Below are 17,869 nucleotides of genomic sequence, written 5' to 3' on the forward strand. Positions count from 1 at the left end.
ACGGTATCAGGGCGGCTGTCGTGAGCAGCGGGGGAGGGGCCGCAAGTGAATGGCAATTATTGTCTGTTAAAGTCCAGGCGGTGCTTAAGGAGTGTGCAAATACAGAGCAACCTTTCTCAGATGTCCCCCTGCCTCCTCAGATTGCTAAACAGATGCTCCATGACATCTGAGCACGGAGCCTCTGAAGCGTTTCCCACAAATCTCTATACATGTCGCACCAAACAACAATAATCTTTGATGAACAACCTTTTTCTTTTCTTTTTTTTTTTTTTTTGTTCTCTCTCGTGTGTGTTACTGTTCGGAAAAGAACCAGATATAATTGAAGAATTTTATTGAGCATGTCAGGAGGTGTAAAAGCATGCATTTCTCCTACTCCAAATGCACTCGGCTGATGATTCAACTTAATTCTGCTGAACTGCTTAAATAATAACTGGTGTTAAGAATGTGGGAAATGTTGGAGCATGGAGTATGATGGGTCTCCTGCATATCTTTTTTAAAAATCTAAGCGTGCTATCGCGGATTTTGCTGATTATTCATTCACTCTGTGTCTTGACCGAGGTGCAAGTACATTTGCTTTTCAGTTATGTTTACTTAGAGCATTCTACACATAACTGACAGGAAGAAATCCTATTAAAAATACTCGAAGGAGAGCTCACATGCAGTCATAAAGTGCCATCTATTGGCAGACAGGGGAAGGATTTTACCTTGGAAATGAGGAAAAGTGCTGCAGTGCAACAGGGGCTTTAATTTTTCATTATCCTGCTGGACATAGCACACCACAGTCTCATAGCCTCTTTCTTTTTTCGACTATAATTAAAATCATTTGTTTCTGATTGCCTATTCATAAAATATGTGCATGCCTTAGTTTCACTCTCTGAGCTCTCTGTCTTTTTGGCCTGCCTTTGCTGTCAGTCACTGTCAGTGATCTGCTCTGTTCACATACAGGGGGAGAACGGCGTGTCTGGAGTCCCGGTGGGAAAAGGGGAGAAAGGAGACCGAGGCGACCCTGTACGTATTTTCCTGCAGTGACATTTACAATGCCGTGGTGTTACAGAGTCATTAACCAAGGCCTCCTCCCACAGGGTCAGCCAGGTGCTGAGGGGGCCGACGGGATGAAAGGACAAAAAGTAAGTCACGTCAATGTCATGTGTCATATGTGATGACGCTCCTCTGTTTGTGCTCCCTGAGACTCAGTAAGTGATGTGGACGGGGAGGGGGGAAAAAAAGCTGAGGAAAAGCAGAGATAGAGGTGTTGGAGGCAAGGTAGTTCAAACGATATAATTGGTATGATGTACCAGAATTCAGAGTTAGTTATCTTCTCCTGTTTCCTCTGAAACCCACAGTGGGAGGCATAGAATAGCGGCAGGGGTTTTCGGTTTTGCCCTGATGTCTTTGTTTAATTACCTCAGTTTCTTTGTTTATCTGAAACCTAGCAGAATACTGTAACTTCTTTAGGAAAGTTGGGCCATGTGTTAAAAAAAGAACGCTTTATTTTTGATATAATCATATATCATATTAATGATTATGTTTTAATTAGTGGATGATTGCCTGAAACTAAGGATTGTTGTGGTATCGTTTTCAAAGAATGAGCCTTTTATAGATCTACAGAGGGTACAGGTCCTCCTCCACAGAGTCTGCCATGTTGCACCACCGCTTCTCTACAGTAGTGTTTCTAGGTTTTTTTTCTCAAGTTTTTCGTGTTTTTAGCAGTCACCCGAGGGAAGAGTGGAAAATGGGGGGAGCAGTTGATGGTTATCTGCAACCTCGCCGCATGCTTGATCCTACATGCTCGATCTTTAAACCTGGGGGTGATGATGCTAGATGAAATGTCTTTAAGTCACCAAAGTGATTGCAATTCCTCCTTTTTGACATATGTAAATGTTTGAAGGAAACTTCACGACAATCCATGAATCCAGTGAATGTCAATTGTGCACTAGAGGACAAGCTAGAGGCTCACCAAAGTCATGGGATAAATTGCTGGACATTATGACTGTATGTGGATTCCACGGGTCAAGTGACCGTCTAGTTCAAAAGTCGGGGGTGGCCACTAAAGTCAGTAGGATTCATCATCTGTGAACAATGATTGTCTTCATAAAATGTCAAAGCAATTAACCAAACAGTGACAATACAGCCTGGACCAAAATGAAGGACTAGCTGACATTACCAAGCCTAATGCGATGCTGCTAGCAGAAACTGTTAAAAACGTATAGAATATGAACAAGCATGGTATAATGGAGTTAAGTTGGATTCTAAAGTGTAAAGGGTAGTTATTTACACAGTAAATGTAAATGTCTGGTAAATTGCCTCCTGTTATGTCACTCAGTGGCTTAGTTGCATCGTGGGTAAAGTTGGAACCGGATTTTTAAAACAAGTCCACTGGGTCAAGCATTGCCCTGTTGGGTGCATTATGAAATAGTAATCAAAATCAATACAGCGAAATCAGAGATATTGTCTTGATTATTCGACACATTCTTCTTCCTTCTCGAAACCTGGTGCCTACATTACCCACAATGCTACTGAGTGACATCACTGGAGGCAGTTTACAGTATACACACGAGATAAGTACAGCATGATGCACATGGAATGCACACCATCACAATATGCTGTGAAACAAGATTCAGTGAATGAATGTTTTCTTTCTTCTGAAGCCTGGTCATGGCTCTTTTATCGTTGCTCCAAAAACTGTTGATGTAGCTGTTTGAGCATGTATTTTTTTTTTCCATTTTCTCCTCCCTTTGTCGCTGTCTGTCTGTCCTACTCCATCAGTCGGTGGTGACTGATGTTTTTACTCTGCTGTATTTTCAGGGTGATGCTGGCCCCCCTGGTCCTCCTGGTCCTGTAAGTACAATAACAACCTTTACAGAGTATCGCTCATTGGCAATTATTGTTTAATTTTGTCATTAGAGACCACACACAATGTTGGATGAGTAACAACAAAATACACGATTACAGTACCAGTGTTTTGTTTCCATGACATAACTTGTTGGTGAAAATGTCACACTTGCGTTCACATCCGACTATGAGAAATGTGGGGACCAGGAAAAAGCAGCAGCAGCAGTGTTCCTTTGCTGTCACACCTCCAACATGGTGGCATGTCATCTTGTAACCAATTTCCATTCCTTGACAAGCCTGGAGATTTGTTCTATCTTTAGAAAAAAAATACCAATTCCCTCTGTACAAACAGTGGATCAATGTTTATAAAGGGCACAAAACATGGACAGCTTTTTCCAGGCAGTGTGGAAGGATTTCTTAGAGGAAGAGCTTTCTTGTTTTTTTCAGGTAATGAACTCACCAGTATTTGTCAGTAAGTGGTTTTTAGCTCTTCCCACAGCAGAGACACACGCACAGAATAGCTTGCACAGTCATCGAAAGCTGTGAACTGTGATTTCCTCTGTCTAGGATCAATTAAAGCATTTGCGCCAGCCATCGCCCACTGATGTTGTAATGTTTCACTCAGCACAGAAAATATTCTTTATGGCGTGAATTGATGTGGGCCAAGCCATGCATGACCTGTTCATAATGTTCATAATTATAAATTACAGAAAAATGTTGTTGGAAGACATAAGTGCTGCTTTTAGTGGAGACAGATTAAAAACAGAGGAGCCCTGACGTCATGGTGGTTGTCTGATGTACGCTGAAGGTGACACAGAGTGGGTGGCGCTGGGATGGTAGAACTCATTGCTTGGACAGTTTTAAAGTTAAAGATGCACAGTCAGAAATCAGATAAAGATCTGTGAGGGGGCAGTAAAGATAGACTGCAACTACATTAAGAAAATAGAAATTGAAGTCTAGAATGTCAAATGAAAATAATGCACTGGAGCCAATGTGTCACAAAGTGAGGGGTTTGACATTTAGATGACTCCGTCCTAATGGGTTTTGATCCAAATACCTGCAGCCTGTTGAGCCTATGAAGGCCTCAGACCTAAGCTTGGAAACAAAGTTTGATGGCTTTCATTCCTGTTCTCATTCTCATTGCTTGTGTTTCATATGGAAATTTGACAACTTAATTACATAGCGTGCACATATTACTCACTCTGCACTGGTTCCACTGGTTTCTGTCTAACCAACAAAAAGTCTACTCCTTTATTGAGAATAGATATCAGTGTAGGCGGTTTTAATAGCCGTTCAAAACATTGGTCTTGCTTTGCAATTATTTGTGAATAGCTGCCCCTTTTCCTCAAAGTTTCGTTTCAACTGGGAGACGAAAAAGATAAAGAAATGCGCTATCAAAACTGAGATACACAGTTGTTGTGTAGTGAGCTATGGACCACACGGCATATAGGAGATGTGTACTATAGCATGCAGCACACGGGAAAACATTAGTCATTTGATGAATGAGGCTGTTTGAATATTTAGTACCAGACTCTGTCTGTGCTCTCTGCTTTCCCGTGGCAGATAATTTTGGCAGTTAAGCATTGATTTCCCTTACACAGCAGAAGTAAGGGTTCAGATCATTACCCTCCCTTCATAAACCTCCTTGTGCCTCTGTTTATTAGTGACTGGGAGGAGCAGTGGGCTTCCAGGCATGCATGGCCATCACTTCCCCCACCACCCTTAATGTGGCAAAACAGTCTTTCCAGCTTGGAGACTGTTCTGGTTTTATTGCCTACGGTTTATCTTCACAATAGAGTTTTATAACATATTAAACTGAATCTGTTATTCTAAGTTATGTTGAGTTAAGGGCTCTTTGTGGTATTTCACTGCTTTTGAGAAGATTTCTGGCAGAAGTGTCTGATCGGTTCACTTACTGATGGAACTGAGACACTGTTTATCATCTGGGCGAAAGAAATTGACATCAGCTGCTGCGGTGAGTGACTGCAGGTGAAGGTTGAATGATTGCGCAGACACTCCACTGGGACAGTGGGCGATCCAGTACCTCACTGAAGGTTATTTTGACCATGTTGCTAAAAGAGGGCTTGTTTGCACTGTACAAGCCTTTAATCACAGTAACACTCTCAAAGGGCTCACAGTCACACATTAGTCAGGAGACAAAAACAGCACAGTTAGACTTCTAAATCTAAGAAATCTAAGAAAGTCCTTAAAGTGGAAACACAAAAGTGGAGAAAGCAATGGCAGAATGCTATATTTTCTGACTTGGATATCATTTAAGATGCTTGATTGCTTTTATTGTCTCTTCCTTCTTTTATCATTATGCTAAAACCACCCAAGACCTAACTGGGTATGGTTGCATAAAAGGGTGAAACGTGTGGTTGAAAAGCTCTGAACAGCTTTGCTTGGTTTTCAATCGACTGGGTCTTAAACACTGACCTTATGTTTAAACCTTTTTGTGCAGTTTACACCAACATTCACTGGTGACTCTCGTATTAAGATCGTGTCGAGATGTGCCTCTGCTGCCTGCTAATGATATATGTTTTCAGCACTCAAATGTGAGCAGTCCGTTTGAAACAACATATTGTATCATCGGTTACTGTTCCACTTTCCTTTTGTGTGCCTCAATTGTGGCCATTCTTAAAGCTATATTTTAAGAGAGAACTTCTTATTTTCAAGTGGTAGGGAAAGCCATTAGAAAAACAGAAACTTTTGTATCCTGTGCAAAGAATAACACGAGTATCAAGGAGCTCTGTAGAAACACAGTCCTAGCAATTGCTGCTTCAATTGGGATTTTGTGCGGACATTTCTCCTTTTCACCCGTAGCAGTTCAAGGCATCGGTCCATCTCAGCTGGTTGGTCTTGACCTTCCATTTCACTCACTTTTGTTGTAGAAGACTCTGCCCAGTGACCCTGTCAACCTATCTCTGAGCTTCACTGAAGATATAAAAGGAATGGAAAAACATTCTATCAGAATAGTGATTTATTTCTTTTCTGATCAAGGTTCAGACAGTACGCAAATGGTTGTGAATCAAGAATTATTACTTCTTTATTGGCTTTAAAGCGGCAATATGTAAGACATGGCCAGAATTTTAGTTTAAAACATTCAAAGTCAAAAATGTCTATGTACTGTGTTGCAGAGGTGTTTACTGACATTAGCATGCTAACCAGCGAGCCCCGCTCCATCATGTCCCATAATATTACTTTCTTATGCAAGGGGAGAGACGTATGTAAGAAGCAAGTTTACTTATTCTAAAAATTGAACAAAATAAACTGACAAATGTCAAGAAAGGAAATATTTTGACACCTGTTATCCTAAACAGAAAAAAAACGACCGTACACCTTCTGTGGTGAATGTTCTCTCTTTTACCAAGCTAAGATGAGCTTAGTTGGGTTGATAAGTCTTTATTTTGGAACTATAGTCACGTCTAGTCACAATTGTTTGTTTTGTCTTGTCTCAATGCATGCACCTTATTCAAAAAGTCAAATTCCTCATTGGTGTAAAACAGTTCTTGGCAATAAATCTGATTCTGATTCTGATTCTGATTCTGAGGCAGATTCACAGATGTCTGGTTCCATCTAAATACATTCTCATTTCACTGAGTAAGATGTAAAAAATATTCTGGCTCTACATGTTTTTCACCCTCTGCTGATGCCTGACTCTTCAGTCCCCATCTGCCGTGTCTTCCTGTCCCTGAAGTAATAGTCTTGGTCAGAGCCACTGTAAATCATCTCCTTACTGAGCAGCAGTAACCGTTTATGCCTCCTATAGTTTTGAAGTGGCCTTCAAATTCGGGCTACTTGTGACAAATTACACTTTAAAAAAAAAACGATGAAGCTCAAAAGATTGTTTTCTGATTTTCCCTTGCAGTAATTGTGAGATCAGTGGAGACTGTTCAGAGAACACTGTATCTTTTTCATTATTTCTAGGTGATGACAGCTCAAGGATTGAGACAGCTCTCTGGAACTGTAAGCAGCTGTTTATATCATAGAGCTTGTTACGTTTATGTACGGTAACTCATTTTCTGTGGTTCAGACTTCAAACTGTGCACAAGGTACACTTCAATAAGATTTTGATGTTTTGTTTTTTCTATTGTCTTTGAGGATGAAATAAAGGAGCGGACCCAAAAAGGAGAAAAGGGAGATCAGGTAACTGCATCTCTCATTACTATGTCTCAGTTAAGAAACTATAAACATCCAACATTCCACACCGCAGCAAGAAGAATGTTTCCATCGCTTACGTAACATCAACAAAAGCAGCGCCGACATTTGATTTTGGAAAAGAACAATTGAGCATCACCTGCTCTTCAGGGTTTGATGTCATCTTGTTGCTCTGCAGAGGTGGAGCACAGGATATAATTCGGCATAATTATTGTTTGGACTTCAAAACAACAAAAGCATTTAGTAGAGGCAAGCCGTTCACAAAGGCCACTGACGCAGCTTTTGACCAAATGTCATAAAACGGTCAGCTAAATAAAAATAGGATTATGCATTGAAGAATCTGTCAACGCAAGATTTACTGAATAACGGTGGTCATCGAAAGCCAAACACTCACAGAACACAGAAACATGACTGTGATAAATTGTAAGAGAGCAAATATGTTATATGGAGTTTTTGTTGTTTTACAGTTGTAACATGGATTATATTCACATTCTATTCACAAAGAAATACTCCATGTTCTTAACCTTCACTCAGTGTGAAAGCTAACTTGAAGAAGGTCCTTGAGGAAATTTTTCCAAACCCCTACTTCAAGCAAGAGAAATGGCTTACTTTACTTGATTCTTTTAGGCACATCTTGAAAAATGATCTCTGTCTATCTCCTTTACTTCCTACAGGGGGAGAGAGGAGCTCAAGGGCCGCAGGGCTTCAAGGTAACTTGTTGAAGATTTAGCTCTAAAACTTGAGCATCAGTAGCCACTGCCAACAAGATAAGGCTCAAATGTCCTTAACGTCAATTGAGTACCACTCGATGTGGCCCTCCACTATGTCTGTTTGACAGCATTCACAACAGGGCAGTGTTGTATGGTGCATTCAAGTTGTTTGTCAAAGCTATTTTTATTTTAAAAAAGATTATTTCAATGACATACAGTCCAGCCTGATCCAGACAGTTTCCTCACAACATTGCAGAGATGACACTGAGCTGTTGTCAGAGGGCATAAAATTTCTAGCAGCACACCAAAGTAATTTTCTTTCAGTGGAGACTAAAGTGGACCTTTCTGTTGTCGACTCGTATGCCTCCAAACCCTCCAAACCTTTGGTGTGCAACAGTTCTGCTGTATCTTGAATTGGAGAGGGCGCAAAATACATACTACGGGCTATCTGTCAGTAGTATATATTCAAGAGTTACTGTGACAAACGCAGAAAATGGCAAGTAAAAGGTCTGATGTTTTTATCCTGTGTATTTTCCTTCCTCCCCCTTCCCTCTTACTCACTTCTTTTGGTGACATAACAGGGAAACATAGGGCCGCCAGGACTAAAGGGAGATCAAGGGCCAGAGGTGAGTCTTTACAATATTTATGTCATGTCTGCTGTGTCAGGCAAATGGAGACGTCTAAACTGGCTGAGCAGCGACAACAGTGAGGCTACTCAAGTCTGAATAATTCTTGAAATTTTGATTTCGATGCTGAAGAACTTGCTGGTTCATTGCAATGATAACCTTCGTCCGCAGAGGTGAACATCTTGTTATATTCACTGTTTCTTCAGTTGGTATGGTCAAGGTAATTTTGGTTATAATTATAATATTACCAGAATAACAGTATATTTGTTCATAGAATATGCAGATTAATGTTAACAGATAATTGCATAAGTAACGTTTAACAAGGTAATGCTCAGTTTACGTATTTATTGTAAATGCATTAACTGTTAACACACTCATTGAAATGAATTAAACTGAGGAAACCTGAGTATTTATTAAGAACTAGGTTTGAGAAAAATATTATAAAAAATGTCATAGCAATGCACCTTTTTTATCCCAGCCATGGAAAAGCGTATATAAATATAGCAGCAAGAGTACAAATGCCTTACTCCTTTTTTTTTTTTTTTAGCTGTTATCATTTAACATAAGCTCAGTTTCCATGGTAATATGTGGCTCATTCAGTTCATCCATGTATACAAAGACAATAATGTGTCAAAACAGGAGAAGCATATAAAAAGCTGATCGAGAGTGTCTGCGTAACAAGGATATGCGCTTATTTGAAATTACACATGCGTGCAAAGCTGCTGTAATTGTCGTGAAACTAACCATGGTTTATTAGAAAAGCAGCAGGAGCCGCACTTAACGCCGCTATTTGAAATTCTCTCGAAAGTCTACAGTTTAGCTGGCTGGGCGATAGCATTTGAAAGCCCAGACAATTCAGTCACCACACAAAAGCAGAAAATAGCCCAAAGTATTGGATTTCCTTTCTGTTTTGCCAGGGGAAGCAAGGCCTGCCTGGACTCCCAGGACTCTCAGGCGAGCCAGTAAGTATATTGGCACCAGACACTCACACTTGATGTCAAGCCTTCCTCTCTCTCATTGCTTTTTCTATCACCTTGCCATATCTTCCACTCGATGACTCAGTCTGCCAAAACGAAAGAGAGAGATAAACAGATAAAGGTCAACAGGCAGAGACAGAGAGGAAGTGGAAAGAAAAGTCCACAATTTTTACACAGACGATCAGTAATCAAATTTAAGAATTAATTAGTGGAAAGAGGCAAATCTAAGCGCTTTATGCCAGGAATGGCAGCAGAGGCCCAATCTGTTCTCCACACCTGCTTCGGTAATGAGCATCTGTCTTTACTCAAAAGCAGGGAGGGAAAGAGGCATTTCATAAATCCTGGCTAAGGGAAATTATGTTGGAACACGGCAGCCCGCTGAAGCAGTGAGGAGGAGGAGATAAATGTGTCTGAGGAGATGAAGGCCTGGTGATAGATGTGTCTCTTTCACCACTATTTACAGGGCTCACCAGGGGAGGGAGGGGCGCCTGGGAGAGATGGCCTGAAAGGAGAAAAGGTGGGTAAACTTCAAATCAAGTTCGAACCTCAAAGAAAGCTATGGAGCTATGATGTTTTATCACAGGTGGAACATGCTAGACAACTTGTGAAGACACCTTTCAGATTACTCGTCCTGCATGCCATCCTCAATCATGTTCTAACTTTGTGTTCTCGCCTTTGATGCCCCTGACTAGACTGTTATTTGTACGTATTTTTTTCCTTGCAATAGGACTTGTTCCAAATGCTCTGCTGAAAGTGGAAAAGAGCGCAGTTGACATGCATATTTGATGGGGTTTGTCACTTGTCAGAATAAACGAAGCTGCACTCAAGTCTCCCCACCCACTGCAGTCACTCTGTTACACTCGAGGGCAGAGAAATAAACTTAAAGTGCTGAAGCCTCCTACATCCATTCATATTTATAATCCTCCTTTGTCATCTTTGCTATACTGATGCAAGAGGCAGTTCTGGTTGTACATTCATGTGGTAGTCTATGAATAAATACATGTGGAAAAACAGGCGACGTCTGTATGCAACATATCAAGCTGCAGCCAGGAGACAATTATCTTAGCTTAGCATGAAGACTGCGACGAGGGAGCTCTGTTAAAGTTCATTAAAATGTACTCATTATCTGCTCATCCCCGTGGCAATGGAAAGTCAAGTAATCTTTTGTGGTTCACAAAACAGTTTTTGGAACTGCACAGAAAAACTGTGTTGCAGAATTCCCTGAAACAGCTGAAGTAGATGGGGACATGTTTTAAACTGCAAAAAAACATTTAAAAGACTGGTGTGATCGAATTTTCCCAAATCCCAGATTGCTTTGAAAAGACGTATTTACACTCTTTTTGAGCTGAAAATCGGGTTAGCATGTGTTAGCATGCACCCTGTCATAGGAGGGTGCTTGATCACCTGTAGAGGGTTCAATAACATCTTCGTAAATCAATGTCTTATCTTTGAACTTCGGGAAACTTAAGAAATGTTTTGTGGGCTACAACTGGGTGACAGAATTTTGATTTTTCACCAATCTCTCCCTTTAATGCATAATATAAATCTGTTTAACAGCACCTTAAAAGCTCACTTAACACATCACACATTGTTTGTTTAGTCCATAAAAAAGGAAGTTGATGTTTTACGAGGGGTTGTGTGCCAGTCTATTTCATGGCCGTAAGCAGTGAGAGTGGCTGCTGATATATATATTTACACACACACACACACACACACATACATACATATATACATATATAATATTGAACAAACACTTCGTTTAACTATAAAGCTAAAATAAACATCAGAACAAAACTAAGAGCCTTTGAGGTAAATGCTAATTTCAGCATGTTAACATGCTCACATTGGCAATGCTGACGTGATGATTTTCATCAGATTGTACTGCATGATAATGATAATACCATGTTTACCATCCTAGTTTAGCTTGTTACCATGCTAGCATTTGCTGATTAGCAAAAAAACACAAAGTACTAATGATGCTGTTGGGAATGTCATTAACTTTGCAGGTATTTGGTTATAATTACACTGATTTTTTGAGGGATGCCTTTCCCCAGGCAGAGGGAATGTCAGGGGCTCATCAAAGGCAGTAAGAATTATCTAAAATTTTGTGGCAATCCATTGAAAAGGTTGAAAAGTGGTAGACAACATGTCCACCAATAGAGACATGGTGCTAATGCCGCTAAAAGACAGGGCACTTTAAGTAAATAGTGCATGTTTATTTTATACATTCAAATCCAAGTGAAGAAAATGGTCCTCTCGTGGTTGGACATCAAAACATTTGAATGAAACCGCATCCCTAACAATAGTCACTGAATATATTTGAGGCAGCAAACAAAAAGCACACACTGCTGTTCTGTTTCTGCCTTGTAGACACAGAGCAATTTCCCTCCTACACACTTGATGGTTTTATAAGGGTCCGTGCAGTACCAAAAGCTGTCCCCTCAAACAAACAACGTTCATACAAATTGATGTGCAAAATGATCCTGGTAAATGGTTCCTGCCTCTGCTTAACCCAGAGTCTCCCTCATTCACCTCCCAGTGTATAATGCAGCACAGCCTTGCATTGTTGAGATGACAGAGTCAGTCTGACATTTAGCTTCTTTCATTTAGCGTCTGAATAGTGTCTGTCTTTCTGTCTCTAGGGAGACTCTGGTGGAGTGATTGGGCCACAGGGACTTCCAGGTCCGAAGGGCGAGCCTGGAGAGCCTGGAGGGGGATCTACGGTGGGTACCATATTGGGTTGAAGCAGCCACTCTAGTCTGACCATGTTGCCCTGTAACTCAGCCCTTGAGTTACATGACACAAAAGTACAAACAGTTATCTTTTGTGAAGTATACAGAGAATATTATCTTCAAACAGCTGGAACAACAGCAGATAAGTTACAAGGAAACTAGCTCCTCCAGCTGTGTAGCTGCCATGACATTATTCAGATGCAATATCATTAGGTAATCCACCATTGGACAAGCCGAGCACTGGGTAATCACCTATCCTCCCATTTTGGAGCTTATAGCTGTTGAAGCACTCTCCTTTATGGACATGGCTTTGCATATAGAAATGTTCATTACAGCTCCACAAAAAAATGCGATGCATGTGCAGCCAAGGCCTCGGTCCTGCATGAGAGCACTTGCACTCCTCAATCACCGGCAAGTGCTCTACGGCTTTAAACAATCATGTTTGTTTGTGTGCGGGAATGCTGAACTGAACATTAGGCTCGACAGCAGGCCTACTCATCAAGCAAGGGGTACTGTGTTCAGTTGAGCAGAGTAATAAGGGAAAGATCGCGTTCAGCCAGAAGTATTTAAAGCTCTCTAATGTACTCCAGCACTGTGAAAATTGGAGCGGGATTGGAAAAGAGGGCTATATGTGTGTAAGTGTCAAGAGGATATGTTTACAGCGGGCCTTTGACAAATGGTTGCATAGTTGAAAAGCTAAACAAAGAGGGATGTTCATTGTAGCCTACGGCCTTTTGCATAGATCCTGATCTTTCTATCTATCCTTTTACGAACGTCATTTCTGTGCAGAGGCATCGCCGGAAAATGTATTCTAAACTTTCTATGCTCTTTGTTATGTAAGACAAAGAAAAGACAGGGGAGGGGCGATAAACAGAACCCAATGCAGATGGTCTGAGCGTCCTCAATGAGTCAGCCTGCTCCAGTTGTTAATGTCACTTTATTGATTTTGCCTTTAAATGAATAATGAGCAATTTGCTCTTTGTTTCTTGTAAGTTTTGTTATTTGCTTAGATAAGGTTTTCTTATTGTAGTTCGCCTATGCATAATGTCTAATGTAACTAATTCGAAATCAGAATGTAGTTATAGAATCTTATTAGTTAACTGACAACATGCTGTTCCTCACAAACTTTTCTCTGTTTTAATGCTTGAGTGAACCGGCACATTTCTCCCTAAAACTGTGGAATTGCTATGTCATTCGAATCCAAGTTCTCTACAGCTAATTAACATTGTGCAATTTGTAACACTAATACATGCTGACCACTGAAATCAATGTCTCATCTGAGTTGTACAGTAAATAATGCTTACTGTAGTCCTCAATTACAATCAAGGTTTTTCTCTGCGGTATGGCATTATCAGTCTGCTTCTAGAAGCTATGCAGAATGTTGTAAACAGTACTGAACATGAACCCAGAATGCAACGCTGTGTTTACACTGTAGAGTACCAGCACTTGAACAGCTTTTTTGGGCTGCACCTCTGGTCTTGAAAGGAATTGCTGATGAATGTGCTGTGAACCCCTGTCCTGATGTCTTCTTCCTGTTGTTTTGTAGGGTGATGGGTTGTCTCTAACTAGAGGATCGCGTGGACCCAAGGTAAGAAGGACTGTGGTGGTGGTGGAGCATCACCAACACAACAATCTATACAGGCCGATACGTTAACCCCTGCAGCTAGGTCATTGATATTTATTGTAACTTTGTTTGTTTTAACTTAAGTTACATTAAAATAATATTTTCAAGTATAGTTTACAATTTTTTTTCCCCTGCATGACCCACCATACTCTTCCTTTGATTGGCTAGCATTGCCTTTGTTCGATGAGATTGGTTGGGTTTAGGCATGAGCAGTGAGATTGTTGACAATTAGGGTCAGAAGAACAGGGTAAGCCGATCATAGGTAGGGTAGGGTGGTTCATGCTTTTGCTGTCCTGGCAAAAACATATTGAGTACAATAAAGGTCAGTGGTTGTGCCCACAACCCTGTCAGATGACCCCAAGCACTACTTCATCTCCACCTCCTTTCATGTTCTAGATGTGTTGATTTGAATTGATTTTAGAGTGGATATCCTTTGCCTACGATGATATTTTCATACAACTGACTGTCAGTGTTAAGGAAGTTGGCTCTGGTTTCCATTTCTACAACCACATTGAGTGGTTGAGGATTAATGTTTTAACCATTTATACAAAACGTTAAGCTAACTGTCTCAACTGTTAATCCATTGCTGTTAGCTAACTATTAAAAGTGTTTATTCGCAGTTTTTTGCTAACCATTAAAACTGTCCATTACTTTTTAGCTAACATTTTCCACTTATTATTCATTTGTGGCCTTTTATCTCAATCTTTTATCTTAAAGCCTAGTTTTAGCTTACCCTCTTCAACTGTTCATCCATTACAGAAACTAACTACTTGAAATCTTTATTCATAACTCTAAGCAAACATTTTAAACTGTTTGACCATAGCTTTTGATTATCTATCTTAACATTAACTTATTACATTACATTACATACGCCCGGTTGGGAACACCTTGGTATTGGTGATAATATTCTGATGCTGCCAAATATTCCTCACAAACCATATGCTGGCCTGCTTAATTTGAAACTGTAGCAGGGATTTCAAGGTTTTGTGATGATATCACGCTGAGTTTGGTAGCAGGCTTGGAACATAAGGCTCTAAAGATATGGCCCAATTATCAGAGGTTTTGTCATTGTAGAACTAACAGTGTATTTGAATTTACTGTGTATCACAATTCATGCATGAGTTCAAATGAAAAAGATAATGAATATGTGAATGCCACTGGCCTTGAACATAGCTGTGTTTCTTACCCTTGAAGCTACTAAAGGCAAAACATAAAGGGAAAATGAGTTCCGGCAGAGTGTGAATACTTAATGATCATGCAGTGCAGCAGCTCTCCATGACTTCTGGATTCATCCTCTCACTGCTCCTTTGTCTTTTTATCAGGGGGAGAGAGGTGTCCCAGGATTGCCAGGCGACCATGGTGAAAAAGGCGAACCTGGAGAGACTATCATAGGCTCGCCGGTGAGTATGATGATGTATTGATTGGTCTGTGTCTCCCGGACTCATTATTTAGTTCAAACTGTGATACCTTTAGATCTTTGTCTATTGGAAGAACCAAATCCTGTTTGAATATCAAGATCAGTGTCCATTAAATACACTCTTAAAAGAAAACTGTGGCCATTACTGTGAGGGTCTGTCATATAGCACTCCGCCCTCATCAATATGCTCTGCACCTATAGTTTGAAGCTCACAGATTTGATTGCCAGCGAGTCTGCTTTCATTTTTGAAAAACAGGATTGTTGGAGACAGAGAATCAATAGAGCAAAAGGTGTCTAACACAATTCCTTTATTGGATCCTGGGTGCTAGAGGGCAGATGGTGTTAACAAGATGTGTGATGTGTTCTTAGGGCCTCATGGGACCCCCAGGAAAGCCAGGAATTGAGGTCTGTGGAACATTTCTGAATCCAACACACACAAACAGCATGATCAAGTTTATTTTTCCAGCTTTACAGCTTATCGATGCTATGGTCTTTCAATTATTTTACTATACAAATAACAGTCTGCAGTGTTTGCCCGTTGTTAGTTGGCTGTATAAGGTAAGATTGTTAAAATCATCAGAGAGAGTGCTTGTTTTTCAGGGCCCTCGTGGACCTCCAGGTTTATCTGGCCCTCCTGGACCTGCAGGAAGAGAGGTGAGTGAGATCAGTGTGCCCTTCCACTCATATTCACTCCCTCACACATCTGCAGATAAAAGATGGCTAGAGGCATAAAAGAATATCAGCTACCCACTGTGCATGATCAAGTATGATGTATCAAAGCTCTTGGACGCAAATCCCCACCAACTGAGATGGGTGTGACAGCAGAGCCTTGCTTGTCTGCTTGATGTCATAGCCAGGAGGCTTTTTAACTCCTTTCTTTGTCTCAATTAAAGGGCTCCCCTGGTAGGCCAGGCCTCCCGGGCCCTGCTGGACCTCCAGGTGAACCAGTAAGTAAGAAAGATCACATTTTTGACTTATGCAGTTCAGCATCACTGATCCTCAATGAGACCTACTGCTCTCACCTTACATTCAAAGTCACTCCAGTCAGCTCCAGTTCTGAGATAATTAGCAAACATCAATTACCACCATCAGTTTCAGGAAAACGGTGCAGTTTATGACAAATTGGAAGAACCCTGTTGTCAGAAAATGTTTCATGTCTGTCTTGTTTCTCCATGTGTTTCAAGTAAGAAACTTTTTTTCAATATTTCTGATAGCTGATAGCTGTGAGAGAGCACCATGCGGCTTCAGCTGCTGCTGCTTTTGCATCAAAGCCTTGTAAATTAAGCATTTTAACCTATTTATATTCATGCTCTGACCCGGAAAACCCATTTATTGTCCATTTTATTTTTTTTTTTAAATACATGGGCTGCATTTCAAACTGTATTCCTCAACTCTGAAGAACAACAACAATATTTTGAAGATGTGAGGATTCTGTCTTTCAGCAACAAAATTATTAAACTATTTCCCTCAAAAAACTGAAAATCCTTAAAGGCTTATGAGATGGTCTTCTAAATTGATGTTTCGAGCAATTCAGACGATGCAGTGCATAAAACCAACAACGGCATAATATTTCCGGAATGTGAAAGACCTGTTGTGTTGCATGTCATTGATTTTCTTTCTTCTCTTCATACAGACTGCCCTGCCAATTGTTGGAGACATGGGCGCTTTACTTAAGGTATTTCATCTTCATTGTTTATGAGAATTACAGCTTTCACAAACAGTAACATGCAAAGGAGTGCCTGGGTTAGTGTTTATAAATGATTCATGTTGGTTTATTTGAAAGGGTGCTATTCCGTTAATACATGGATGCTACCAGTTTTTTAGAGATCTAGTCAAAACCCCTTTCAGTGCCTCCATCAGGATGACTGAGAGAAATGTCTGGAGAAAAGATATTAAAATAATCTCACAAGAAATCCAGGCTTGCTCATTCAACACAGTCAAGCCATGCTGTGTGACGACATGTTCAACCAAGCATCCCAATCAGGATAATGGGATATAGAATGATCACACCCACCAGTGCATTGTAAATAATCAGTGCAACACTTAAATACAGAGATGACTTTATGACATCATTTCACATTAGTGTATTTCACAGCAGTCATCCCGAATGTAAAAAGAGCTTTCAGGTTTTGGTAAATGTGAATTTGCTGCATACCAGACTTTCCTGTTTTTCATGTAAAGGGTCCATTCACCCAAAACACCCCAAAATCAAAAATCCATATTTTTCCTTTGACGTGTAGCTCTCTTTATCCAGCTAAATTGTTCTAGTGTTGTTCTAGTCTGAGTTTTATAGATGTCAGTCCTAGAGATGTCTGCCCCCTCCTGAATATGATGGAACTAGATGGCACTCTGCTCCCCCCAAAAAATACATTTGAAAAACACAACAGTATTGTCTCTTTTCTAGAAATCATTGCCCGGTTACTTAACATAATCCAGAGACCTTTTTGTGAGCAGTTTCATGTAGAAACAATTTTCTTTCTTCTTGCTTTTATTGAAAAGCCAGCTGGCTAAGCTAGAACATCACGACACAGCCAAGGAGGACACTATTAATGTTTACATCCCACGCTGTCATGAGTACAGCCCTGTCCTCCATGAGTAAATGCGACAGTGACATTTCTGTTGAGTTCTTCAAATGTTTTTTTTTTTTTGCACTTGCTGCACCACAAGCCTTACGTCATCTAGTCCCATTATATACGAAAGAGGAACATCTTTATGATATCTCCCACCAAAACAATCTAGGTGGATCAATTGCACTCTGGGTAAGAGGGAAAAAAAGGGATTTTGTGGTGAACT

General features: G+C 40.4%; 1 protein-coding gene across 7 annotated transcripts in view; it reads left to right on the plus strand.

Moving 5' to 3' along the window:
- The window catches only part of LOC115596353 (collagen alpha-1(XIX) chain), a 119,519-nt gene that overhangs the window by 74,806 nt on the left and 26,844 nt on the right, over nt 1–17,869 (plus strand). For all 7 annotated transcript variants that reach the window (XM_030441378.1, XM_030441377.1, XM_030441379.1 and 4 more), the window contains 16 exons: nt 946–1,008; nt 1,083–1,127; nt 2,806–2,838; nt 6,760–6,798; nt 6,934–6,978; nt 7,665–7,700; nt 8,282–8,326; nt 9,244–9,288; nt 9,767–9,820; nt 11,946–12,026; nt 13,582–13,623; nt 14,982–15,059; nt 15,446–15,481; nt 15,677–15,730; nt 15,970–16,023; nt 16,710–16,751. In XM_030441378.1, coding sequence (XP_030297238.1) covers nt 946–1,008; nt 1,083–1,127; nt 2,806–2,838; nt 6,760–6,798; nt 6,934–6,978; nt 7,665–7,700; nt 8,282–8,326; nt 9,244–9,288; nt 9,767–9,820; nt 11,946–12,026; nt 13,582–13,623; nt 14,982–15,059; nt 15,446–15,481; nt 15,677–15,730; nt 15,970–16,023; nt 16,710–16,751 — 792 coding nt within the window. The remainder of the gene's footprint in view (nt 1–945; nt 1,009–1,082; nt 1,128–2,805; nt 2,839–6,759; nt 6,799–6,933; nt 6,979–7,664; nt 7,701–8,281; nt 8,327–9,243; nt 9,289–9,766; nt 9,821–11,945; nt 12,027–13,581; nt 13,624–14,981; nt 15,060–15,445; nt 15,482–15,676; nt 15,731–15,969; nt 16,024–16,709; nt 16,752–17,869) is intronic.

This window comes from Sparus aurata, chromosome 15 (assembly GCF_900880675.1).
Source record: "Sparus aurata chromosome 15, fSpaAur1.1, whole genome shotgun sequence".
In the NCBI taxonomy this organism is placed as follows: domain Eukaryota; kingdom Metazoa; phylum Chordata; class Actinopteri; order Spariformes; family Sparidae; genus Sparus; species Sparus aurata.